The 25,000-nt window shown below is 47.9% G+C and overlaps 12 protein-coding genes, 1 non-coding gene and 1 pseudogene across 13 annotated transcripts in view; 5 read left to right on the forward strand and 9 right to left on the reverse strand.

Annotated features, from left to right (window-relative positions):
* The window catches only part of CNF03920 (pre-mRNA splicing factor, putative), a 2,790-nt gene extending 1,211 nt beyond the window's left edge, over window positions 1–1,579 (reverse strand). The window contains exons 1-4 of the mRNA XM_571352.2: window positions 1,460–1,579; window positions 1,271–1,412; window positions 922–1,219; window positions 1–872 (exon numbers count right to left, since the gene is read on the reverse strand). The exon at window positions 1–872 is cut by the window's left edge and continues 106 nt beyond it. Coding sequence (XP_571352.1) covers window positions 1–872; window positions 922–1,219; window positions 1,271–1,412; window positions 1,460–1,527 — 1,380 coding nt within the window. The 5' untranslated portion in view covers window positions 1,528–1,579. The remainder of the gene's footprint in view (window positions 873–921; window positions 1,220–1,270; window positions 1,413–1,459) is intronic.
* Window positions 1,580–1,669: 90 nt separating this feature from the next.
* On the forward strand, window positions 1,670–3,399 carry CNF03930 (glycogen metabolism-related protein, putative). The gene is made up of 5 exons (XM_571680.2): window positions 1,670–1,760; window positions 1,807–1,886; window positions 1,934–2,286; window positions 2,333–3,094; window positions 3,151–3,399. The coding sequence occupies exons 1-5, from the start codon at window positions 1,742–1,744 to the stop codon at window positions 3,335–3,337; spliced, it is 1,401 nt and encodes a 466-aa protein (XP_571680.1). The 5' UTR covers window positions 1,670–1,741; the 3' UTR covers window positions 3,338–3,399.
* On the reverse strand, window positions 3,377–5,189 carry CNF03940 (conserved hypothetical protein). Its single transcript, XM_571354.2, has 4 exons — window positions 5,077–5,189; window positions 4,586–5,035; window positions 3,597–4,414; window positions 3,377–3,539 (listed from the first exon to the last, which is right to left on the reverse strand). The coding sequence occupies exons 1-4, from the start codon at window positions 5,111–5,113 to the stop codon at window positions 3,444–3,446; spliced, it is 1,401 nt and encodes a 466-aa protein (XP_571354.1). The 5' UTR covers window positions 5,114–5,189; the 3' UTR covers window positions 3,377–3,443.
* A 477-nt stretch (window positions 5,190–5,666) lies between these two features.
* On the reverse strand, window positions 5,667–7,059 carry CNF03950 (myo-inositol oxygenase). Its single transcript, XM_571356.1, has 4 exons — window positions 6,789–7,059; window positions 6,254–6,737; window positions 6,072–6,197; window positions 5,667–6,013 (listed from the first exon to the last, which is right to left on the reverse strand). Exons 1-4 carry the CDS (start codon window positions 7,017–7,019, stop codon window positions 5,907–5,909), a joined length of 948 nt encoding a protein of 315 aa, XP_571356.1. The 5' UTR covers window positions 7,020–7,059; the 3' UTR covers window positions 5,667–5,906.
* A 1,678-nt stretch (window positions 7,060–8,737) lies between these two features.
* Window positions 8,738–9,689, reverse strand: CNF03960 (yippee-like, putative). The gene is made up of 4 exons (XM_571689.2): window positions 9,325–9,689; window positions 9,215–9,271; window positions 9,045–9,148; window positions 8,738–8,993 (listed from the first exon to the last, which is right to left on the reverse strand). Exons 1-4 carry the CDS (start codon window positions 9,414–9,416, stop codon window positions 8,944–8,946), a joined length of 303 nt encoding a protein of 100 aa, XP_571689.1. The 5' UTR covers window positions 9,417–9,689; the 3' UTR covers window positions 8,738–8,943.
* Window positions 9,690–9,835: 146 nt separating this feature from the next.
* Window positions 9,836–11,445, forward strand: CNF03970 (biotin synthase, putative). Its single transcript, XM_571682.2, has 6 exons — window positions 9,836–10,107; window positions 10,160–10,226; window positions 10,294–10,530; window positions 10,581–10,690; window positions 10,743–10,885; window positions 10,938–11,445. Exons 1-6 carry the CDS (start codon window positions 9,886–9,888, stop codon window positions 11,323–11,325), a joined length of 1,167 nt encoding a protein of 388 aa, XP_571682.1. The 5' UTR covers window positions 9,836–9,885; the 3' UTR covers window positions 11,326–11,445.
* On the reverse strand, window positions 11,359–12,911 carry CNF03980 (annotated as a pseudogene).
* CNF03985 (hypothetical protein) lies at window positions 11,447–13,393 on the forward strand. The gene has a single exon (XM_024658586.1). The coding sequence runs from the start codon at window positions 11,941–11,943 to the stop codon at window positions 12,865–12,867; it is 927 nt and encodes a 308-aa protein (XP_024514512.1). The 5' UTR covers window positions 11,447–11,940; the 3' UTR covers window positions 12,868–13,393.
* CNF03990 (vesicle-mediated transport-related protein, putative) lies at window positions 13,368–16,290 on the reverse strand. Its single transcript, XM_024657446.1, has 13 exons — window positions 16,099–16,290; window positions 15,966–16,024; window positions 15,833–15,914; window positions 15,631–15,773; window positions 15,479–15,580; window positions 15,306–15,425; window positions 15,156–15,257; window positions 14,697–15,110; window positions 14,494–14,642; window positions 14,401–14,448; window positions 14,067–14,349; window positions 13,879–14,010; window positions 13,368–13,826 (listed from the first exon to the last, which is right to left on the reverse strand). The coding sequence occupies exons 1-13, from the start codon at window positions 16,139–16,141 to the stop codon at window positions 13,443–13,445; spliced, it is 2,061 nt and encodes a 686-aa protein (XP_024513038.1). The 5' UTR covers window positions 16,142–16,290; the 3' UTR covers window positions 13,368–13,442.
* Window positions 16,291–16,408: 118 nt separating this feature from the next.
* CNF04000 (mitochondrion protein, putative) lies at window positions 16,409–18,567 on the forward strand. The gene is made up of 7 exons (XM_571360.1): window positions 16,409–16,554; window positions 16,609–16,720; window positions 16,774–16,877; window positions 16,923–17,294; window positions 17,343–17,867; window positions 17,914–18,202; window positions 18,257–18,567. Exons 1-7 carry the CDS (start codon window positions 16,441–16,443, stop codon window positions 18,439–18,441), a joined length of 1,701 nt encoding a protein of 566 aa, XP_571360.1. The 5' UTR covers window positions 16,409–16,440; the 3' UTR covers window positions 18,442–18,567.
* Window positions 18,568–19,045: 478 nt separating this feature from the next.
* CNF04005 (hypothetical protein) lies at window positions 19,046–20,108 on the reverse strand. Its single transcript, XM_024658587.1, has 2 exons — window positions 19,752–20,108; window positions 19,046–19,699 (listed from the first exon to the last, which is right to left on the reverse strand). Exons 1-2 carry the CDS (start codon window positions 19,857–19,859, stop codon window positions 19,124–19,126), a joined length of 684 nt encoding a protein of 227 aa, XP_024514513.1. The 5' UTR covers window positions 19,860–20,108; the 3' UTR covers window positions 19,046–19,123.
* Window positions 20,109–20,687: 579 nt separating this feature from the next.
* On the reverse strand, window positions 20,688–20,759 carry CNF04010. The gene has a single exon. It is a non-coding gene; the product is annotated as a tRNA-Gly (tRNA).
* Window positions 20,760–20,908: 149 nt separating this feature from the next.
* Window positions 20,909–24,122, forward strand: CNF04020 (conserved hypothetical protein). Its single transcript, XM_571363.1, has 14 exons — window positions 20,909–21,275; window positions 21,328–21,370; window positions 21,426–21,446; window positions 21,512–21,671; window positions 21,732–21,885; window positions 21,943–22,038; window positions 22,096–22,104; window positions 22,181–22,260; window positions 22,309–22,766; window positions 22,816–22,853; window positions 22,904–23,209; window positions 23,264–23,384; window positions 23,433–23,812; window positions 23,863–24,122. The coding sequence occupies exons 1-14, from the start codon at window positions 20,979–20,981 to the stop codon at window positions 24,064–24,066; spliced, it is 2,367 nt and encodes a 788-aa protein (XP_571363.1). The 5' UTR covers window positions 20,909–20,978; the 3' UTR covers window positions 24,067–24,122.
* A 6-nt stretch (window positions 24,123–24,128) lies between these two features.
* The window catches only part of CNF04030 (hypothetical protein), a 2,110-nt gene continuing 1,238 nt past the window's right edge, over window positions 24,129–25,000 (reverse strand). Inside the window, exon 5 of the mRNA XM_571365.1 lies at window positions 24,129–25,000. This exon is cut by the window's right edge and continues 440 nt beyond it. Within this exon, the coding sequence (XP_571365.1) occupies window positions 24,205–25,000 (796 nt within the window). The 3' untranslated portion in view covers window positions 24,129–24,204.

The following is a 25,000-nucleotide window of genomic DNA, read 5'->3' on the forward strand; positions in this document are numbered from 1 at the left end:
CTCCTTGACAAAGTCCCTCTCAGTGTACAACCTGAAACACTTGCCAGGTCTTGTACGGCCAGCACGACCAGCACGCTGCATCGCTGACGCCTTGGATATAGGGGTGACTAACAAGGACTCCACTCGGATACGAGGATTGTAGACTTTTTGCTTGCAGAAACCGGGATCAACTACGTAAACGATTCCGTCAATAGTAAGGGAGGTTTCGGCAATGTTGGTGGAAACAACGACCTTTCGTCCCGGTAGACCATCTTTGCGCGCGGGAGGAGCAGGGTCGAAAATTCGCTGTTGTTGATGAGGGGGAAGGGAAGAATAGAGAGGGACAACCAGCAAAGGACCGGCCATGCCCTTATTGGCAAGCTCTTCGCCCTCGGCTCTGATTTTCCGGCAAGCATCTTCGATTTCCTCTTCACCAGTTAAGAACAGCAAAACATCACCTTCATCTTCTGCTTGATGAATGAAAAGAACTGTTCGGATGGCAGCTTCGACGTAATCGTTTTCGGGCTCTTGTGTGAAGAAAGTTTCGACCGGGAAAGTTCGACCAGAAACCTTGACAACAGGGGCGAGGCCGGTGGGGTTGGTGTCTCCAAAGTACTTTTGGAACTTTGCAACATCAAGAGTAGCAGACATGACAATGATTTTCAAGTCTGATCGTCTCTTCGCAATGTCCTTCAAGAGACCCATCAAGATATCGGTGGCCAATGTACGCTCGTGCGCTTCGTCCAAAATGACTGTTGAGTATCGCTCGAGCAAGGGGTCGTTCATGGCTTCTCGGAGGAGCATACCATCGGTCATGTACTTAAGGAAGGTAGTTCCGGGTTCGGTCATATCTTCAAATCGAATAGAGTAACCGACCTGCTTTCCCAATTGAACTAAAACACATTAGTTCTGTCCAACCATGTTGACATACAGGAAACTCACCATCCATTTCATCGGCAACTCGCTTAGCAACACTCATAGCAGCGACCCGTCGAGGTTGGGTACAGGCGACCATCTTGCCCCTTAACATCGGCAGATCGGAATAACAGACGAATTGAGGAATCTGGGTAGTCTTTCCGGAACCGGTCTGACCTTCCATGACTACAATCTGGTTCTCGTTGAACACTGTAAGGAACTCCTGCATCTTCTGGTAGACGGGTAGACCTTTTCGCTGCTCCAAAATCCTTTTGTAGGTGTTGGACCAAGGAGCGAGGTTCTTGAATGGGTTTACATCGCCATCCTATGACACATCAGCTACTGACCCTTCGAAGTGATACCCAACTGGACTAACCATGATCTTCTTGGCCTGGTCAACGGTGACTTTTCTAGGAACCATTCCGTTTAAGGGGTGTTCATTCCGGTCGATAGAGCCAGTCACACCGTTGGCGCCGTTGGTCATTCCACCGTATGAAGGACCTTCATTCCTGTGGGCGCTGTTCTCGACATCAGCTCGTTCTTCAAACACAGATAAAATACGCACAGGTAGGGGTTGTTTTCGGAAGCTGCAGTAGAGTCCATCTTTGACCTTTTAGCAGGGGGCTCAGACATGGTTATACGTCAAAGAAGTATATGATTCGTTTGCGGAAAGAGCAGATGCTGGCGGCAACAAAAGGAGAGTTATTGAAAATTAAAAATATTCCAATTTAATAAAAAAAAAGTTCCGTTGAACGCTGAGGTCATCGTCCACCGGCGAAGCAAGCATCCCATACAGTGAGGATACGATTTCAACTCCATTTTCAATTTGCATCTTTACTTGCGCACAATGGCCCCGTCATCCCAAGGTGCGTACAAAGGGGTAGGGATGATCTGACTCTAATTGAACTATAGATATCTCCCAGTTCACTGCCATTACGCAGGCGTCGGAGGATGAAGCCGTCCACTGGCTCGAGTCCAGTGGCAGTCTCGAGGTGCGTAACATTTATGGTCTCGCGGAACAGACTGACCGAGGTCACAGGCCGCAGTGCAGGACTACTTGACTGCCCAGGATGCTGCTGGTACCGCTGGAGCAGGGGACGATCTCCCTGGTAATGAAGCACCTAGTCTGGCTACTACTGGCGGAGCCTCTGGTGCTCGCACCCTTTCCGGTGCTCCGGTCCAAGATACTGTTCCCGCCGGATGGGGTCAACCTCAAAGATCTCAATTTGGACGTATTCAGCATAATGATAATGACCGAGGCGATGATGACAAAGACCCTGAAGAACTCTTCGCTGGTGGAGGCAAGAACAGTGGGTTAGCCGTCCAGAATCCTGATGATGCTCCGGGGTCTGGCAACTCTTTGGTGGATAAGATCCTGAAGGCTGCTAGTAGGTAGGTACGGTGTCTGTATTTACGGACAGCTGCTCAATAGTCATAGGAACGGCGCCCCCCCTCCTCGGTCAAATGAGCCTGCTGCGCCACCCGGCCGTTCGGCCTTCTTTGGCGGAGCAGGTAACACTCTCGGCTCTGACGAAACTCCTTCAACTTCCGTAGCCTCTGAGCAACCTTCTCAATCTCCCGGACCTTCAGTTCAGACCGGGGGGATGCCTGGAGGTTTTGGTGGTCTTGGGGCTATTCCCCCTGGATTGATGGAGCAACTCATGAATCAGATGAGTGGTCGATCTGGCGCACCTCCTTCTGCTCTGTCACCTGGACCTAGCAACATTGATCACATTGATCCTTCTCGAATCTCTACCGATGAGAACGGCGAGACTGTCGTTCACCGTAGCCTCACTTTCTGGCGAAACGGCTTCTCTATTGAAGACGGCCCTTTGCTCGCGTACGATGAGCCCCAGAACAGGCACCTTCTCCAAGCATTGGAAGAGGGCCGAGCTCCCTCAGCTGCATTCGGTGTGCCTTTCGATCAGAGAGTGAATGTGGAGGTTCATCAGAGGAGAAGAGAGGATTATGTAGCTCCGAAGAAAAAGATGAAGGCGTTTGTAGGTGGTGGTCAGAGATTGGGCGATGCTGTGCCGGAAGTGGCGAGCGGTAGCGCTAGTCCCATGCCTGGATCATTGCCTACCTCATCTTCCAACATTGGTGAAAACACTGGTAGAGGTACTTCGGGCGAAACCAAGTTTGAAGTGGATCCTTCCAAACCCACGACAAACATACAGTTGCGTTTCGGTGATGGCTCTCGGTAAATGATCTTTGCAATTCGTAGTTGCAACGGTACTGATTTTAATGTGTGAATAGGCAAGTAGCCCGGGTCAACCTGGATCACACCATTGCCGACTTGCGTTCGTACGTCACTGCTGCTCGTTCCGACTCTCGACCTTTTGTTCTCCAAACCACTTTCCCTTCAAAGGAGCTTTCAGACATGAACGAGACGGTAGAAGGAGCCAAGTTGCAAAATGCCGTGGTTGTCCAACGTTTTGTTTAGTATGATATTCAGTACTTAGAAGAATGTAATACCTATGCACATGTATAAATAAATGGTCTAGAGTAATGATATACATCCGTAGTAGCAACAAAAAAAAGGATCGCTTTTATATCTCCTTCCAACCCCCGTCCCCCCCGGACAGAGTGGCACTGACCAATCCAAGACCGAAGACTGTAGCGTGCGCTGTCGCTGCCATTCCAAACTGTCCCTTTACCGTCAGCCTACCGCCTATTATTAACCATATGAAAGAAAGACTTGCGCCACGATACAATTGCCTAACACCGGCAAACCATCCACCTTCCTCTCCCTTTTCAATCCTCGTCCTCCTCACACCAGTTTCTTCTGTGACTATTCTCCACAGAGCCTCCACGATACCGACATAGTCCCTCTCTCGCACCTTGACAACAGTCTTCATCCTCTTTCCGCCTCCGGGCGCTCTGCTTTGAAGCTGAAGACGGCGTCTAACGGTCTCAATGGGGAGTAAGATGAGCAGATGAGCGAGACCCAAAGAAAGATCAGCAAGGGAATATGTTATAGGTGAGATATCTGGTGAAATTCCAAGATATCGCTCAAGCAGCAAAGGGGTAGAGAGCGCAAAGAGAGGGCGGAGGGTGTGTTCAAGAAGGGCGGGGAAAAGAATATTAGGGTGGAAATACATGTTGATAAAACCACCTTCTTCGTTGATCATGTCGCGAAAGATAGCAATGCTGCTTGGTGTGGAAGGGTGGGAGACGGGCATGACGATCAGTCTGGTCCTGATGATCTCCAAAGGAGAGAGTACCAAGTGGGTCAACAAGTGACTGGCAACTTGGATACCCAGCGGCAATGATGGGTTGGGGAATGCCGTTAATGGGGTATCGAGTGACAGTGGGGGGTATGGAGTGAGGATTTGGAGGAAAGAATGGACAGAGGGTTGCAGAAGAGTGGAGAGGAAGGAGTGAAGGGTGGAGACGAGTTGGGATTTCCACAATGCTGGAAGACCCTCGGAAGGAGTGTAACGGATACGACGGATCATGCCCCAAACACCGTTACCCCTCGAAACGTCTGGATCATCCTTGAGGAGCCATGTTGGGTGCACTATAAATACATTAGCGGAAGCTCTCAATTTTCAAACCACGTTTGCGCTAGACGACGAGAAGAAAGCACCGTAAACTTCGCGCCAACATGATTGGTCCTTACAAGCAAACCGGATGGTTTCACAAGCTTTGGATCTCTCTTGACCTTCTGTAAACGTGTAGCGAAACTCACAATCTGGAAAATAGCCCGTCGCATCAGTTTCGAGAACTTGCTCTGTCGCAGGAACGATTGGCTCTGATGACTGTGCCAGTCTGTCCGTGAAATACATGTCAGCCTCCTCCGGGTTGCTCAATTCATCTTCTTCCTTGAACTTCTCCTTGAAGTTTTCCCCTTCAACCTTGACACCCTGACCGGCTACTTCGAGCGACTCAAACCTTCTTCTTGGCCTATACTCGATCTGTAAGAGCGTCTTGCCCACTTCAAACGGCATTCCCATCGCCGTAGTCAAATACTCTGACAAGAACAAGTTGAATGGTCGGCCCATTAGTGGAAGGACGAGAGCTTCCTCTAGCTGAGAGTCATCGGCGTTGAAGGGAGTAGGGAGGTGGGTGGGAGGGGAAGAAGTGGGAGGCGGAGGGGAGACTGTGGGTGGGAGAAACACCCATTCTTCAGCTGGAGGGGCTGTAACCAGGTTAACATAATCCCGTACAGGGAGAACTCACTGTAAAGGCCTCTGACGGAGTCTGGACGGGAAGACATGGCTGAGGTTACAGAACAATAGAGAAGGAATTGAGGAATATCAACGTCAACAACAACAAAACGTAAGGCGATCTGATGTCGAAGCTGGAAGACGCGAGGGGATTCGGCAGGCGATAATTAACTATTATTATAGTCATAATTAAGCACGACGGGCCACTCCGCGTCCTCCATTTCCCACCACCAGTAACGAATGGCGGAAAGGAGTGCCAAAAAGGGCAACAATTATTATAACACTTGTTTTTAATAATGGCTCGCAGAGTGGCGTCGGCGTTTGGTCTGCTACTAGAAATGTATACCTGTCATGCACATAGATAGGGACAGATGGGTATTACGCTTGCAGGGGGAGAACAGAGAGGACACGTATGACAACGAGAAAATGTTCGATGCCCCTTTCTCTTGAAACGAAGATCTACTACTAGTCCTTGTTCAAAACGCTCAGCAGCGCCGATGACTCAAGGCAACAATTGCAGGGAACCCGTTCGAGTTCAATTACTATGTGAAATAGGAGAGAAGACAAGGAGTGGAGGATCAGTACGAAGTGGCGATGGCAAGGAGACAATGCAAAGGTCCATTCTTCATTCAATCATCTACGTCTGTATGTGTCTTCTTTCACGAAACCTACAACCGAGCCCCACCTTAAAAAGCTCGAACTACTCATATGTAGCAATTTTGAATACAAAGAAATTAGGGTGAAATAATGGATGAAACGAAGAGATTAATAAAGTAAAAAAGAAACAAAATCCCGTGACTCTACGATAACCCGACAAGAAAAGGCCTTCTACCCGTTCTCCATCTACCATTGGACCTCAGCGGGGAAGAACTTGGAGATTATGCTTTGGTAGTAAGGCTTGAGCTCCTCCTTCTTGGGGGGGTCGTCAGACTTGGAGTAGAGGTCGTAGGCTAAGTAATAAATTAGTGTCAAAAAGTTCTCCAAGACAATGAAGCAAGGGCGACTCACGGTTGAATGCCTTGACAGCCTTGAGCTGCGAGTGGTCCTTCTCGTTCATGAGGTGCTGGTAGGCACCTTCTCGGTGCCAAGGGTAGAAAGAGTGATATCGGATCATAGCAAGAGCTTCTTGGGGAACTGCGATGCGGTAGTTAGTGGCTGGCCAAAATGACCATCAATTGTGTAGGACTCACGAGTAGATTGGTTCTTGCAGATCTCGTACATGTACTCATCGTGACCCCAGCTAAGCAAAACGTTGTCCAAACCACAGTTTGGCTCGTAGACACCGTACTTGGTGTTCAACTTGGGGTTGTTGTAATCGGGGTTAGCCTTGAAGGTGTCGGGGTAGATAATCTTGTCGGAGAACTGGCAGCCCACGACGAAAGTGTCGCCGACAACATCCCACTGACCGTCGGCACCGAAGAAGCAGAGAAGCTTGCCGAGATCGTGGATTAAACCGGTGAGTTGCATCCACTCGGGCTTGCCGTCTCGTCGAATAGCCTCAGCTGTCTGAAGAAGGTGCTCAATCTGTCCAACAGAGGTGTCCGGGTCGGACTCGTCAACGAGGTTGTCGAGGAGCTCCATTGCTTCCCAGATGGACATGCGAGCACGGACAGTGTTGCGGAATTCTTGTCGGATCTTGACATTGTACTCGTAGGTCTGCTTCAAGTGTTGCTCCTGAATATACTGTCAGCTACAGATTGTGAAAAGGGGTAACAGATGACTTACAGCGTAGAAGTTCTTGACACGGTCACAAGCTTCCTCGTACTGCCTGAAAGCAGCCTTGTCCTTCTCCTGGTCAAACTTGCTTGCGAGGTCGTAGTCGATCTCAGCTTGAGTCTTCTCCACAGCGTCCTTCTGCTTGAGCTTCAAGACGTTGACCTCGTCAATCTCGTCAGAAACCTTGTCGAGCTTGACGGCTTCGCCCTTGATGTGGTTGTTGATTTCGGGAGCGTGCATTTTGGATGTGGATATGTTATGCTGTGGGAAATGAAATGATGAAAGGAACACAAGTGAATTCGTTGTGGGAGTACAACTGTTCCCATGGCACGGGCTTATATATATACCGTTGACGTCTCCTTGGTCGGTCCGGCATGACCAAGTAGAATTTTCAGTCCATGACGGGGAAGAAATGGAAAAGAAGCACATACCAGCACCGGCCTCCGATTCGGACACTGATAAATTACCCAAACCCTGAATCACACAGCGGGGTGACGCGCGGAAGATTTGCGTCATGCCGATTCCAGTCGCCAGCTGCAAATTTGCGTGTTCTCCGAGTTCAAGAGTCGGAAGAGAAGCTGAGCACCATCTGCCGCTCGATAGCCACCTTCTTGCTGACTCTACAGAATTCCACATGCATGTTGCACCCTCAGATATGGTCAACGGCTGCAAGTGGTCACTGTTTGTAGAGAGAACGCAGAATAATCCACCCATCGGCGGTCTGCTGCACTTCGGGGGTGAAAAAAATGCGGGGGCCCATGAAATAATCTTGTTCCGATCGGAGGGTCGGTAAACAGCTGAGCGAAAAGATCGACAAACATCCTGCCCGCGCACGCAGCCCGGTGCCCAGTGACGAATCGCATTGCCTCTGTTTCACTTATGCACTTTGTTCGGTTCTGAGCTCTGGTCTTTTCTTTTTTCCATTCATTCACTATGCCCAATTCACTTGGAATAACGTTTTTTGTCCTTTGTTGTAAAAAAGTCATCGCCGATTTGGAGAACGGACGCTGTTCATCTTCTGTTCATCTGTCCATATTAATTTAATTAGATTATTAGCATTTTAGCTTGTCCTCATAACTGACTTGCTATCAGCACATTCTGGTTTGCTTGATATTCGTCATGTTGTCATCATTTTCCGACACGGGAAATGGAAGGATGGGGAGTTCGGCGAGGTGGCAAAGGTGCTGAAAGCGACAAACAACAACGTCGGGGGTCAATTATTAGACCCCGCTACGGGAGCCGCAATAATACGTGAAATTAAGAGTAAAAATGACGTGTACGACTTGTTATCTCCGTTCCGCACGGTGTTTTTGGAGTATTTAACTACGCCATCAGCATGGATGAATACCATTGAGTTTCCCAATACTCCTCGGATTCGCGGTGCATAACAGAGTTGTCTCAAGCTGCGGAAGAGGACTGTGCTTTTGTACACGACGTACTATAATTAATAAAGCTCGATCGGGTTGTTTTCCTCCCGTCTCGTCTCCCACACGAATATATCTGTAAGCGTGTTCATATCATCGCGGTGTCTAAATTCCTGAAACGCCGCAGCTGCTTAAGCTCGAGGAACGATGACATAAATATAATATTGCAGCGACAGAACTTATTGACGGACATGACCACCTCCTTGATCGTGAACGTGGCGCCGGAAACGGACATCCGAAAGCGGCGTCTACTATATTTTTTACCGTGCATGACAGAAGGGGAACCATGATGCTTCCAATCTTGAAAAAAAGACAGTTCACAGGCCACTGATGTCTTCAATTTGGAACTTACGGCCAAGAGATGCTGAAGTATAGCCGACGACCGACGAAAGTCGGAATTCGAAGAAGGTATGATGACCGACCGACGGACGCAGCGACGGAGGCCACGACGGAAAAGAAGGAACACCTGCCGGCCGCCGCCGGCGATCCGCAACAATCTTCTTGAGCTGATGATTGAGTGTTGTTCAAGATATACAACGATTGCTACAGTTACATAAACGGGTTACAAAAATAAAAAAAAAGATATTACAAAATTTGGCTCCGCTGATTACAATCTGAAAGCAACACACCTCACAAGACAAACAAGAAGGGATGAGAACCTCAGTCGCCTAACGAAAGACCAGCTAGATCGTCGATGGGGCAAGTACAACATATACACAGAGCTTATTAGGGCGGACTTGTCACCACTTGTTCTCTTTGATAATCCTTGCGGCCTCTAAGATGTATCGCCCTGATAGTGATCAAGTTAGTCGCCTTCTTAATTTCTATGGAAGGGCGCCACCTTCTTTGTATCGCTGGTCACCATTTGGCGCCTTGATGTACATCCATCCCAGCGATTCCTTGCATGAAGCACAAAGAAGGTCGGCGACAGTGTGCGTCCCAGTTCTGCGAGATGGATCAGTCGTTCCCTGGGAACAGAAAGTTAACCCCTATGGGGAAACTTTTGCTCACAGAAGCTTTCGTTCTTCAATTTTCCCCAGTGAAGTATTGATCGTCGAGTTCATCAGGCTTTTTTATCTTTTATCAGTATGCAACAGGTGAATAACTCGTTATGAGCTCACTACGCTCGACCCGATCGCCCATTAAAGGCTTTCGAAACTAGCTCATCTTGAAGAGCCTTCTTTGGCATTAGCTTTGTTTTTGTGGACCTCATACAGACAAAGTCAAGCAAAAGGGCTCACGACCACCTTCGAACATGAATGGCACGCAAAAACGGGCTTATCATCTGGGAGGTAGTGAAGATCGAGAGACGCAGTAGTTGACATGGCTGATGTAGGTGACGAGGAAACGTGTTTGTTCTTCCCAGTGCTGCTGGAAGTTGCACTGCTGGGAGAACTGGCAGAATTAGAGGACTGCCGGCGACTAAACACTCCTGCAGTCACGTCGAACATGATATGCAGGCCAGTCTGTCTGCAGCGAATCAGAGAAGGATGAGTTGCAGGGTGTAAAGCGGGCCCGGTACTGGTCCGAATTTTTGGCGGTGTAAATTAATTCCGTCGGGTATTAGGTAATTAGCGGCTGCCTTCCCCCAAATCCCAAATCCAAGCGGCTCCCCCCAAATCGAGTAAATAGTACATTCAAGTCCTCTATTTCTCCTCCGCATCTCCACATCGATAGCTCCAATGTCTTTTGCACGCTCGCTCCGCCCAGTCCTCAGAAGCACGGCTCCCACAGCTTCCCGTGGCCATGCTGTCGCGGTCGACGCCCCTTTCCTCCCTCCTTCGCCCTCAGTTCAGCAGTCAGAGAAGCGAAGGTATGTCGATGGCGACGTTAGGCATGACTGGCGAAGGAGCGAGATCCAGAAGGTCTTTGATGCTCCATTGATGGAGATCATCTACCGAGCGGTAGGTAACTACATCTTAGAGATGATGAGCTCAAAGCTAATCTTTTGGTAAGGCTACTGTGCACAGGCTGCACCAGGACGCCTCTAGGATCCAGCTTTGTACTCTTATGAATATCAAAAGTGCGTTCCGGCGTTTAATCGCGGTCCATAGTTCGATACTGATATCCAATGGCCTCCGTCCCAATAGCCGGTGGATGCACTGAAAACTGCAAATACTGCTCCCAATCATCCTCCTACAAGACACCCACAAAAGCTTCCCGGCTCGTCAGCATTGAGCCTGTGCTTGAAGCTGCTCGTCAAGCCAAGGCCAACGGCTCCACTAGATTCTGCATGGGTGCTGCTTGGAGAGACTTGGCCGGTAGAAAGAGTGGATTCGAAAAGATCTTGGAAATGGTTAAAGAGGTCAGGGGTATGGGAATGGAGGGTAAGTTCTGACGGAAGTGAAAGAGAACTGCGCAACTGACGGAATAATAGTCTGCACGACTTTGGGTATGCTCTCTCCTGAGCAAGCTATCCGGCTCAAGGAAGCTGGTCTCAGCGCCTATAACCACAACCTTGACACTTCTCGAGAATTCTATCCCGAGGCGCGTATCGGTATTCCTATACTATCTTTACGTGACTAACATCTTTTCTCAGGTTGTCACCTCACGATCATACGATGATCGATTGAGCACCATTGCTGCCGTGCGAGAAGCTGGTATCTCAGTCTGTTCTGGTGGCATCCTCGGTTTGGGAGAGCGGGATGAGGATCGTGTCGGATTGATCCACGAGGTTTCCAGGTGTGTAAAATTAACGTCGAGCACAGAAACACGGCTGACCGCTTCTATGCAGGATGCCCGAGCACCCTGAGTCTTTCCCCGTCAACACACTTGTCCCTATCCCTGGTACTCCCCTCGAAGGCAACGAGCCTGTCAAGGTCCACACCGTCCTCCGAACCATCGCTACTGCCCGTATCGTTCTTCCCAAGACCATCATTCGTCTCGCCGCTGGCCGACACGAATTCAGCGAGACCGAACAAGCCATGGCCTTCATGGCCGGTGCCAATGCCATCTTCACTGGCGAGAAGATGCTCACCACCCCTTGCTCCGGATGGGATGAGGACAAGGCTATGTTGGACAGGTGGGGTCTCAGGGGCCAGAGAAGCTTTGAGGACAAGGAGAGTTTGGAAGTGCCTTTGAAGGCTGATCAGGTGGAGACTGGCGCGAGCGCTGTGATTTAGAGCAGTTGATTCATTCATAAAAACCCTTTTTTTACTCTTTCTTCACTCAAACATAGGGAGGATACGTGTGCAAGGACTATTGTATGATGGTGATTAGGAGATGTTATACCTGTAAGCTATGACTGAAGAACCATACTGACCTGCAAAGCAATCATTCGAACTCAAACAAAATGTGTTACGCTGAAAACTTAGGATCTCACGAACTCGTTTTGAAAGAAACAACTTCCTTTCAATAATCCACGCCTTTCCCGGAGACCACTGCTCATTCGCCCTCAGTATACTGTTCCTCCTTTCAATGGCACCCAGTCAGATTTTAGAACTTCCAAAGGCGGTGTTTCAAGACCATCCGCCGTTTTCACCGGATGCAATGCAAGAAGTCGAGATTCGGCAACCACGAAGGTGCCATTTTCCGGGGTGGGATAGAGCACTGAAACTCACATGCGAGTTACGTATATATGCTTGAAAATTATTTTACTCTCGCCACTGGTCTTCAGCTTCGCATACGATGATTTACGCCTGATATTGCCCAAGCTGTCCTCCAGAAATCGTCCTTGACACAAGGTATCCCCACCCCTCACCTTGACGGCAGCTCAACAGGCTCTAATCGCTCCCGCAATGTTTCGCCAACTCCGCCGAGCATTTTCGCATCACCGTGAAGATAGTTGGCAACTTCCTGCAGGGTGGGAAATAGACCCTAGCCGCTCGAATACCCACTTGTCATCCACTAACGCGTCGCGGTACCGCCTGTCCTTTGATGATAGAGCTTCTGCAGAGATAGAGTCTGTTGCATCGGTATTCGGCAACGCTTGCACATTTACAGATCCTTATTTCGACAGGATTGGAGATGATGGGAGAGCGTACCTACAGGATCTTAGTATACTCTATGTGGCAGATAGCAGTGCAGGCGAGTTCAGGTCGGCTGTGCAAAATTTAGTGCGAAGGCAACTGGAGGCGCAATGGTGGATTTTGAGAAGGAATGTAGACGAAGAGCGAAGTGATGCGGGGATGAGTAGGTATGGGTCGGTAATGGAGAGCGATGTGGGAGAAGAGCAAACGGTTGAATCGATGGGAGATACGCTGCCTAGCCAGATATGGCAAAGTACTTTCTCACATGACGGGCCGTTGTCTGAAACTAGTAGCGGGATGACGGACGAGCCACCCCCTCCATATCGTTCTCAAGAACTCTCTGAAGACTTGCGACGAAGTTCACCAATCTATCCTCAACTACAGTCGCAGTTTGAGAACGAGAGTTACCAAAGATGGGGCTCGACACCAACGTACCATTCTTTCGGCTATCCTTTACCTATACACACCCCTCATCATTTGTCTATCCAGCCAGCACAGCCGCTTTCACCGGCAGCATTGTACGAGTCATCGTATCACTCTTCTTTGACTGACTCTACTCGCTCTCACTCCTTTGTAGGTGGACATCCTGGCACGAGGCATTCTGAAGCCTTGGCTGCACCTTCATCATCTCTTATCTCTCATCCAGAAGAAGGAGCTACGGGTCATGGGCTGGCATCGAACCTTATCGATCCCTAATACTCGGATTTCTCTATCTGCAGATTCTTACGGAAACAGCTTTGTTAGTCTACGTGACTCAAACACCGACAGTATCAAAGTCTTTAATCCATTTACCCGTCAGCCCATCAATGACTCCTCACTCATCATCTTCGGACCTCTCCGTTTCCTCAACAAACTCAGTTTTATTATCGTCGCCGTTGACTGACAGCCCCCGTCAGTCGACACACTTGATACAGCCATCATTCGGTTAGTCATCCATATTATCTGTAGGGATGGCCTTAGCCAAACTTGCAGCAGCTGATTGGAGCAAAGCTATTGATTTGACGTCAGACGATGAGAGTGATTACAGTGTCGAAGGTGATACGGGGTAGCCAAAATAATTGATGGGTCTGAATCGACATAACATACCATTGTGTCATCCGAAATGAATTGTATGATCTCTGTAATATGTAGCGATCATCCATAGTCAAGTTTTGCAGGTTCGATAATACTTAGCGAAGCATAAATTACGATAACTTGCAATGCTATACATTTATGCATCCTCGATACTTGTACCAAAAAAAATAGAACAATGGTAACCGGATCATGCTCTATCATGTTCTTAACCCAGCAAATTTGGCCATCCAGCCCCATATACCCTTGAAGCTATATCCCTGCCACTTCATCCACACAGCCACGATCGCGCTAATCGTTGTCGCTGCCAAACCCCAACGGGCAACCACCCGTATCCTCTGGGCAGGTGACATTTGCGATCTCGGCCCGCGAGGAAGGGATGATGTGGGATCAAGGGCGACACGAGTAATGGCTACCCAGAGATTGTGTAGAGGTCCTAATCGGGAAGACACGGCCATGGGTGCCTGGAGGCCCAGACGGCGGCAGTAGACATCGGGTTGGACTTCGTGCCGTTGCTGAGCTAAATCGAGATCGGATTTGGTAGCCACAAATATGGAAGGGATATGATCTAAAGAATACTGTTGCTATCCCGAGGTGAGCATCGCAAAATTCAATATTGAAGTCGGTTAAACTCACTCGAAGATTGGAAATGTAGGAGAAGGAGTTTGTATCACTTGAATCGTGAACGTAAATAATGATATCTGCCATATCCAATCGTTTACTATTTCGTAATATTTCACTCTCATACTTTGACCCAAATTCTTGCAACTAAAAGATCATTATCAGCTCTCAAAACCTCTCTGTACGAAAAATGCGTCACTTACGACCAAGTACTTCTCCACGCCCTCCATTTCAACAGAATTCACGACACTCAATACCTTCGTTGTTGGCTCATACCCCCCCAAACCATCCTCACCACCTTTGAACGGTCTGTTTACAAACGAGCGTAACAAGCTAGTCTTACCGGAGCCAGTAGCACCCAAAACATAGCACAAAAAGACATTGCGGGTGACTTTGCGTTGGCGCCGGTCCTGTTTACGTGGACGAGTGACATGGAGGGCTGTGGGAGTAGGAAGATCGGTGGCGGGAGAGGAAGAGTATCCGAGGCTAAATAGAGTCAGTTGACATCCCAACAGTCAAAACCGCATAGCTACTCACTAGGCGAGGTAGTTAAGCGTCGTACGGTGGTTGAGAAGCGTTGTCATACTACAAATGGTCAAATGGGCCAGTTCTCACATTTTTGACACTTACCTCCATTGCGCTAACCATCCCTGGAGCGTGACTCTACCCATATCGTCCGTAATGGTCGTGTCAGGAAAGCCTTGTGAAAGCCATGGATTCCCAGGAGATGTTGAGAAAAGGTCGTCAAGCTCATTCTGAGAAAGAGCTCCATCTTGATCCTAAATTTTGACCTCAGCTGGGATCTTTCATACTACCAATTTTTTTAGATTTACCTTGTCATATGCCTCAAAGATGTCCGTCAAGAACTGGTTACCCAATGGACTCAATTCTACCGAGCAATCGGACGGCACATCGAACTTTGGGGCCAAAAAGTCCTCTCTCAAATCCAGACTCTCCCCATAACCAAACTTCCTTAGAACTGTCCATGTAGTCTCCATTCTTCCTTGCTGAATGAACATTGTATGCAGGTACAAGAAACCGAGCTCCGTTATGCCCTCTTGAGGAGGAGAAGGCGGGACGACATTGTTGTTGAAATAATGTAATTGGCCATATGAAGAATCACGAGATAGAGGGGTGTTGGGAGAGGAGGAGGGAAGGGGTTGGACTGCGTAAGGATCATAAGATCGGACAATTTCGAGAATGCCATCAAGTTCTTGGGATTGAAGAGGTGTAGAGAAACATTTTTGCTACGCAACTATCAGCTGCTGAATATGGAATTAAGAGTCACTTACTTGGAATTGGTTCAGCTCGTGAGCATTGAGAAGACCGTCCTTGTCTACATCAGAAATGGTGAATATTCGCTTTAACGCTTCCAGGCATTTGGGTTTCAAGGTCTAAAAAATTAGCTCAGCCAATCACGGCAAAGAAATATGGTAATTTACATGTTCTCGGGAATCATAAAGGGGGGCAGTGGGGTGTAAAACAGCCTTCTGAGCGAAATAAAAGACTTCCGAAACGTTGAGAGGCAGTAAAGCGGAACACTCCACAACTGTCTCCACTTCCTATAATACGAGAGAAGTTAGCTCTAACTCCTCGCAAGCAAAATGCGGCGCACTTTGAATTCGCGCATGATCGGCGCACTTTCATCCTCTAACCCTTGGTTGGTGACCCTTCCACCACGTAAGTCGATCTTGTTGCCAACAAGAATGACAGGGACCTGGGATATTCATCAGCCTGCGTCACCTAGCAATCAACTGGGCAACGTACATTGATACCCTCTCTTCTGAACAACGGCAACCAATACTCTGCTACCCGATCGAAGGAGCTTGGATCGGCAATAGAATAGACCAAGCAAATGACATGGGCTCGGGATATAGAGCTGAGAAGGTGTGGCCTCGACCTTGGGTTCGCTATGATGGTTCTCCAATTAGCTGCTGTGTTTCAAGGAGTTCAATGGAAAGAAGCATACAAGAGGTATCGACGATAGAGGTTGTAAAGTTCTCCGGTGTTATTTCTGGTGGAATGGTCACTTCTGGGACAACATGTGGTACCTGTAGCAAGTCAGTTTTGTGCAAACACTGCGGAAAGGCCGGCGAACGGACATTTGTGACGAATGCTTCTTTGATGAGCGAAGTGATGATAGATGACTTTCCGACGCCATCTACACAGAAGGGTATTGTCAGCATACTCTATTCCGAGCTGTCTATCTAACCTGTCGTAAAAGCAGTTACTGACCATCTCCAACCAGCACAATGCGAACCAAGTCACGTCGGGGCATTCCGGGCGACAATGCTGATCAGAAGTGTTAAGCGATGTTGCGAGGTGCTTTTTGTATCGATCAGGGGTATCTGCTGAGGAGAACTTGATACCGGGACGTAGCTTATGTCCTTTTTTGGGTCTGTGGTAGAATGGTTTTGAAAAGTATGACAATTGAACAATCGTATAGGCAGCCGGGCAGTCGACGAGTCTTTGAACTCTGTATGCCGTTCCAGAAATTTGCTTCCGTTCACGAAATCGCATTTCCGATCATGATATTCGCGTTTTTCTATTAATGCTATACAAAAACATTTACACCAAATGGACCCAAACGCAGAAGACAGGCCCAAGTCGGTCCAAGTAGCTGAGGTTGACATTGAGTCTCCGGAAAAACCTCAACCTGAGCGTGCTCCAAGGACCGATTTTGGTAGAACAGTTCGTTATTTCCCTTTTGTCGAGGCGTATAGAGATGCTCATGAAATTGTACAGGAGAATCCCATAGTGCCACCGCCCATACAAGCACCTCTGGCCAGCTCAATCTTTAGACAGGCTCTTGGTACCGAAAGGCCACCTCCAATCGGTCCAGCACTTGCTACAGAGCGTGAGTTACGCAAGGGTACACATCGGCTCGTCCATTCGACTAACATGCTGCAGCTATCACGGAGGATCCGGAGAAGGTTCGACAATGGCAAGAGGAGGAGTTCCAGCGTAGGCTTAGGGGAGAGTATGAACAGGCTCAAAGACGCGTCGGTGAAGTTGTGAGTGTCTGGAATATAGGGTTACATTAAGCTAACGACCTGCAGGTAACGAGCAACATGGAACGACCTCTTCGCTTGACGTCTATTCGCCTTGCTCCTCCTCCACCTACTACTCGGTCTTCTTTCACTTCAGCCTTGCTCTCACCCTTCTTATCAAAACCTCACCCTAACGTTCCTTCTTGGCTTCACCCGGCCCCTCCTCCCCCAACTACCCTCCATCAGATTCTCTTGACAACGCGAGCATTGGTGCAGCATGTAGACAAATTCGGCGTGTATGACATGGATCACTCTGGTGTGCGACTTGAGCCTAGGAGAGGTGGGGACCCGGATGAGGTTGAATTGGTGCTTGCTTTGAGAGAAAAGGGAAGACTGTTCTTGAAGGCTGGCACTGAGATCGGTGGTGGGGAAGGCGGAGGCGTAAGTCTTAATACCTTACATTCAAACTCCATGCTGAGTCCTCGATAGAATGTCACCGCAAGAATACGAAATGTCTTTGGTGGCGCCGAGACCTTGGAAGGAACAGCGTCTTTAGGTACCAAGACTAAGTCAGCCTACCAGGTCTCCCTTTCCACTCCTCTTTTCGCTTCTCCTCTTCTTTCCTTCGCCCTCTCTGCTTTCTCTCTTGACAGAGACAATTCAGCTTTCGCCTCTCATCGCGAACGTGCCCAAGGCGGAAGGGCTAAATTAAGCGCAATCACCCCATGGGGTACCCATGATCTCCAGTACGAGCTCGTAGACCGCGAGATTGATCGATTGACTCGCAATGCGTCTGTCTCCATCCGCGAGCTCGCTGTTCCATCCACCAAATCGTCCATCTCTCATACTTGGACTTCTGATACTCGAGATGACCCATGGATGGGTACTTCCGGTCGTCTTCTTAAAATGACACATGAGTATGCCGGCTTGCCCGGTTCCTCCAAGTTTGCTCACTTCTTCAAGTCCATCACACAATCACAACTCTCTCGGGAGCTTTTACCTGGTTCCGGTATCGTAAGTGGGTTCATTTCGCTCGAAACCTAAGCCTAACGTCTTGTAGCACTACTCGATCGCTTCTCTGACCACCCTTCTCTACCCCCTTTTCCCTCATTCGCCTACCTCTCCTTCCACAACTTATCTCCCCGATCGTACCTTCCTTGGTGGACCCAACTCCATCCGAGGCTGGAAGGTTGGAGGTGTTGGCCGTCGAGATGGCCCAGACTCTCTTGGAGGCGATATGAGTTGGGCCTTGGGTCTGTCAGTGTTCGCGCCTATACCGAAGAAAGAGCACTGGCCACTGAAGCTTCATGCATTCTTAAACGGTGGCAAGGTCGTCGCATATGATACTTGTACGTCCTCTCTTGTCCCTTTTTTTCTTTCCGTATTGCTGATCCGTATTGCAGCGAGGGGCTTTGCGGAAAATATTGCGAAGATGTACTCTACACCCAACCTTAGTGTTGGCCTTGGTCTGGTCTACCGTCTTGAGCCGCTGAGGGTTGAGCTCAATTTTGCAATGCCATTGATAGGCAGGAAGGGAGAGAGGATGGCTAGAGGCTTTGGTGTAGGCGTTGGGATTGAGTTCTTGTGATAACGGCGTTGGGCCTGTTGGGCGTTAGATGGCAAGACTAAAAATGCTTCTCTCAGAGAAACTCATTAGAGGACAATCAAAATAATGGGTAATAGTAGCTAAAATAAGGGTACATGCATTGACCCTATATTTTCTTCTACTGTAAGATCTTCTCATCCTTGGATATGTTCCTCATTCATTTTCGCTGGCCCTTGGCCGGATTTATTTACTCTCACGCAGCTTCCCGGCAAGTGAGCCCCTCATCACCTGTAGCTTTGTTTAGGTAACAAATTGAATTGGGTCGTAAGTATCTGTTTACTAGCGAAGGACGACGGAATCGTCGTCTCTGCGCAAAGCGCGGCCACTTCCTACGTAAATCGATTTTGGCCTCTCATCCGCGACTCCAAGTGAGGACTCCTCTTGTACTTCACCACTGAACCAGCGAAGAGAGGAATGTAACTTCGAATACCATAATATAATTCAGTCGAAGATCGAAAAAGCAATGGGACTTAAAATGGCGAGTGAGAGATTTGGTTGGCAAGGGCTTGATGAGTAAGGGTTTTTCGGATTCTTGTCTAAGGGATCGCTGTGTTCATAGACAGATGAATGACATGTAACTCTCAACATAGTTAATAATAATAGACATGAATATCTATATACAGTTATAAACAAACTGTTAACAATGTATCTTTCATCCATGCCATCATTCAATCATGCCCGAAACTGCAAACCAGTTGTCTATGTGTTGCTGAATGGCCAAGGTTGGTTCTTTGAGATACTTGTATCCCCACGAAGACCTTTCAATATTGTGACCCGGCACAAACAGTATCAATGGCTTCTTTTGTCTTTTGCCTTTGAATAGGTTTTGGCCAATTTGTTCTACCAGAGTATAGCCGTAATCGTCTATAAACGACATTATGTCCTTGTTACTACACATGTCACATGTGAGCACTAATTCCAAATGATCCAGACCTCTGAACTCTTGGCCCGGCTCATGGAGGTATATTTCGTAGGGTTCAAATCCGCTTGGGCCTTTACGGAAAAGAGGAGCGGTAATGGATAGATAGCGAAGGTTCGGTAGCTTATCCCATGGAATCCTTTCGTTGAGGATGACAGAGTATGTGGAGGAGACATTGCTTGGAATGCAGGCAAAAAATAATATTTCAATGGCGGTGCCAGCGTTAAGAATGAGTTCCCGGGCATTGTACAGTTGATCCAAGTTGGTGATACCAGTAAAAATTCGCCCAGGAATCAAATTGGTGTTTGGGGCATATTGGTCCTTCGACCCTAATCAGTTTTACACAGCGACATGTACAGAACCAAACACGGACCTTAATGAATTTTTCATAGCGATAAGAGGCCTCACCTATGCTATCATCGATTGACTTGTAAAGCCGAGTTTGAACAGTCTTCTTTTCTTCTGCAGCATTGTGCGTCATTATGACGCGTGATTTGATTAGTCAAAGATGTTAATTAGGAAGTTGGGTTGGTAAGAGTGTACCACTCAGTCAGGTTTGTATATCGGTTAATCGCTCGAGTTTGACGTTGTCCGTCGCGGTTGGTGGTTGAAACGGATATAATAGCAAGTCGTTGGGTGATACAGAGGCTGAGGGCTCAGAGGAAAAGAGCTGGGTAATGGGTGGAGGAGCTGGCAGAAAAGAACGACGCAGGGTGGCGATATGAAATAAGTAGGTATCTGGGAAGGGAAGAAGAACGTTTTCCTAGAGAAGATTGAGGTATATATATCTTTCACAACTCACTGTTGGTTAATTAAACAGCGACCTACTTCCCCGCCAAGTATTAATTATAGATCATTCCATGCCTCAATGCGATCCAAAGGTCACTAGTAGTCGCTGGACTATTTCATATTCAGCCTTCCTTTGAGCCTCGGACTAGCTCTGATGTCTCATTTGACACGGTTAGTGAGCCTCGAAAGAAGGCACAACATAGATAATCTGGCCAATCTCACTATCAACAACAAGAGCCTACGCTGGTTTCCATATTAGATATTGGGTAGGATGGGCGGCGTTCAGTATCATTGCGGAAATGAAACATCTTCAATGATCTGTTAATCTACGGCCATCAAAAAATAAGAAAAAGGACACCATAGATATGATTGAGGGACGGAGTCAGGAAGTCAAAGACGGAGATCGAGATCATTTGTGCACGGCGATTTGCTTCGTTTTTAAGTATGGTTGATCTCGAGATAATAAATTAATAAAAAGTATATAAAACGTATAATTAATTAAATTATGAAAAAAATCGTGTGCGCCAACGGCGATTCGAACGCCGGTCGACTCCTTGGAAGGGAGCCATCCTAACCACTAGACGATTAGCGCCTTGTACAGTAGAATTACCAGAGTAATTATGTCTGAACCCTAACTTAACTTCCCCTTATGTGAACTAAATGACATTATCCCAAAGTTGATTCGCTGGTTTTATTTGTCCTATACTTCTTACTACTCTCAATGTCCGTACGCGCGCGCGTTCGGTCGGTGCGTGATATAAAGGGATGAGCATAGAGAACTGCATCCCATTTCTACGTTTTCCATTCTTAAATGATTCATCAACAGCCAGTAATGAGAACAATCCCATTGTTATGCTTCAACGACGTTTACAGAGTCAACCAAAAGTACAACCCTCAACCCGGAGCTCCCGAAGACAACTCACCGGACAGGACAATCACCGTCTCCCAGTTCGCAGAGTTGCTTTTGAGCGAAAGAAGCAAATGGGCCGATAGACAGAGTGAAGATCAAGATGATCAAGAAGGTCCGAGCAAAGAAGGATTGGTGCTTTTCGCTGGTGATGTTTTCAATCCCAGCGTCGAAAGTTCGGTGACCAGAGGATCACATATGGTAAGTTATAACTTGAAAATCCGCCAAGAAGTGCTGCTGAGTTTATCTACAGGTACCAATCATGAATGCTCTGAAGGTGGACTATGCATGTGTAGGTGAGTATCACTCGCTATAACATCAAGTGATTAACTGCTGATGCTCGGTAACCAGGAAATCATGACTTCGACTTTGGTAAGCAAGCGGCAATAGAATTGGCCTGCAAGTCTATCGACTGGCACTAATTGAGCTTCGTGCAGGCTTTCCCCATCTTACAAAACTTGTAGAATCTACCAGCTTCCCGTGGTTACTCTCGAACATCGTTGACACCAACACGGGTCGTCAACCGGAACCTCTCAAACGATTCATCGTTACGGAGCGATGCGGAGTGAAGATTGGCCTCATTGGTTTAGTTGAGAAGTAAGTTGGAGTCGGAACTGCAAGTGACTTCCGTCACTGATATGGATTCAACATCTACAGGGATTGGATAGCCACAATTCCTTCCTGGCCTCATAATTTCAGATATCGTTCGATGAAAGATACAGCCCTGGAGTTGTCTCGAGAACTTCGTGATCCCAACGGTGAACACCAGGTGGACATTATTATTGCTTTAACACATTGTCGAGTACCAAATGTAAGCTATACCGCCTTTCCTTCGTTACGATCAGCGGAGTTAGCTGACCCGATCTAGGACATTCGGTTGGCTATTGAACTTGGAGCAGTGGCAGACAAACCCGGAGTCGAGAATGAACATGGTATAGATCTCATTGTTGGAGGTCACGACCACGTAAGCAGCTTGCCAAAACATTGATATCGCAGAGCTGATTTTCAAATCTTTTGACAGATATATTATGTATGTTGCGCAGAGTTTTCTTTTGGTCTTTTTTTGTTTTTTTTTTCAGAAAAAGTGTATCTCTAACCTTTCGTAGATCGGTAAAGGTGCAACATCTTGGGAAGGTTATGCTGGACGAAAGGATGTGCCCGGAACTACGGAAGACCATGGTGTTCGGTAAGTGTGATTTAGTTTAATGTGATCTCTGATTTACATTTCATGTAGACTCATCAAATCCGGTACCGATTTCCGTGATCTCACCTCTGCCAACCTCACCGTCACTCCTACCCCCTTAGGTTCTATTCGTCGCCAACTCATTACATCTTTGACAGGAAAGCACCTCTATGTACTCCCTTCTTCACCTTCATCACCACCGTTTGAAGAGCTTGTCAAATCCTTGTTGTCTTCCGTATCTGAAGCCCTCACCAAACCGGTATGCTTTACTCTCACCCCATTCGATGCCCGATCAGAAGTAGTCAGAACGCAGGAAAGCGGACTAGGCAATTGGATCGCGGATGTACTGATGCATGCGTACGCCGAGAGCATTGTACAGGCGAAAGGCAAAGAAGGAGGTCTCGGAGAAGAGTTTGAAGGAGATGCTGATGCAGCCATTCTCTGTGGGGGTACATTGAGAGGCGATTCGCAATATGGGCCTGGAAAGATCTCTTTGGGTGATATTTTAGGTGAGCTTCCTGAAACCATGCCGGCCTGTATGTTGAGGACCTTATTCAGAAATCCTTCCTTTCGAGGACCCCGTTGTCTGCATCGAGGTACGTCAGGTGCTATGTATGGTCACCAACTAGCCGTTAACATTTTCTAGCTTGACGGCAAAGGCATATGGAATGCTTTAGAATCTGCTCTTTCGAAATGGCCGGCTCAGGAAGGCCGTTTTCCCATTGTCTCTGGTCTCGCCGTCAAATGGGACCACACGAGGCCTCCTGGACAGCGAATTTTATCTATACACCAGATTGCGCAACCGAAGAAAGACGACGATGACTGGGAAGACCCTGCGGACATGGTAGATTTCAAGGAACAAGAAGATGGGACAACAGTGGTGGTTAAACAGAAAAAGTTGCAGTTGGGCGAGGAAGTGAAGAATGAGGAAGGCGGAAGGATGTACAAGGTCGTGAGTGTAGCTTCTTTTTGATGAGGCCTGAATCATCACTGATACATGTCGCAGATCACTAGAGATTACATGGCTCAAGGATATGACGGATTCGAAGCATTGAAGAATAGAAATTTTATTGTAGACGATGAGAATGGACAGATTATGTCCAGTATATTGAGAAGCTTCCTTCTCGGTAAGTCTAAAGTTATCAGCCGTGACCGTAGTCTGACATTACAAAAAGGATCCTCTTATATCTTCCGTCACAAGCAGCTTGAAGAAGCTGCCCACTCCCACCTTTCTCGTCGAACCTCGCAAGTGCTACTTCGTGCCCGTGCTGAACACACATCTCAGTCTCAATCATCTCCTTCGGCATCACTCTCTTCTTCACCGAAGAGGAATCTTCTGGTTACTCAATTCAAATCATCTCAGGACCGCATGACTTCGCCCAACCACCTCACATCTGCTTCTTTGCCCTCTAATGCCTTGTCGCCAAACTCCGAGATATCTGAATCTTCCGCTTGGGGTAGACTAAGAAGGCACGTCGTACAACATGACTGGGGAACAATTAGGAACGCTTTGCATGTTGCAAAGCATGAACATATGAGCGGATTAGACGTGCTGGTGAGTAGATTCCTCCCGCATGCGGTAAGGCAGTCGCCGATACTTCATAGGCCGGTCAAGCTATGCGTCAAGCCCGAAATCACATGCCTGGAGCTTGGTCACCAGTTCAAACCCCTCCAACACAGGAAATGCCTGAATACGATGGCATCGTACTTCCTAAAGACGAGGATGGTGAGACTAATCTAGCGGATCTGGCCATCGTAAGCCCTTTAGTGGATGGAAGGATGAGAGATATTTCGGCCGATAAGCGGTAGCTAGTCAATTTGGACGGAAGGGAAAGGTAAATCTATCTGTACTTTACAAGTTCGAAATACATATACATATTATATATATAATATATATATATATATATCATTGCAGGTTGTACATATGATATCCGTATATCTATCAGCTCATCCTTTGTTGCCACTCTTCTCCCCTTGTTTCTCTTTATTCATTTTGTTCATCAAGAGCTGGTAATCTCGGTTTGCCTTTTGCTTCTCATTCATGTCCTTGCCCTTACTAGACTTAAAGTCACCCTCATCACCCTCCTGCGCAGGCAATCCTTGCTGGGCTCGCCATTTGGCCTTCTTTGCCTTCTTTTCCGCCTCTTTAGACGCAGCATCTTGAGCAGCCAAGAAGGTTTTGAGAGATGGGATAGCAGAAGAAGCGAGAGGTTGTAGGCGGGTGCCTGCAGCAGTGCCCTCGTCTGAAGATGGAGATGGAGAACGGGAAGGAGATAGAGGGGGATAAGAATAGTTGAGGATGGGAGAGAGTGAACGCGTGCGAGACCGCTCTCGAACAGGGGCAGGTGGCGATCTGGAGATAGATCGACTCTTTGGGGAAGGAGAAGGTGGATGTCGGTGGCGAGGGGGAGATCGAGATCGAGAAGCATACCTTCGCCTGGGGGAAGATGACCTATCGTAGGCTGTTCTGCGACGCTTGTAATCCTCTTTGTAGACGGGACTACGAGAACGAGAGTAAGGAGAACGCCGACGTTGGCGGTATGGGGAAGGAGAGCGCCGCCGATATGGTGAAACGGAGCGTCTACGGTCGTACCGGTCGTATGAAGGTGACCGGGTATACCGTCGACCGGAATATTCCCTTGATCTTGATCTTGACCTTGAAAGATACCTGTACTCCCTCGATCTTGACCTCGTCCTTTTTCCAGGCGAATGTCTCCTACCAGGGGATCTCGGTCCTAATCCC

The sequence above is a fragment of the Cryptococcus neoformans genome (assembly GCF_000091045.1).
Source record: "Cryptococcus neoformans var. neoformans JEC21 chromosome 6 sequence".
NCBI classification, from domain to species: Eukaryota; Fungi; Basidiomycota; class Tremellomycetes; order Tremellales; family Cryptococcaceae; genus Cryptococcus; species Cryptococcus deneoformans.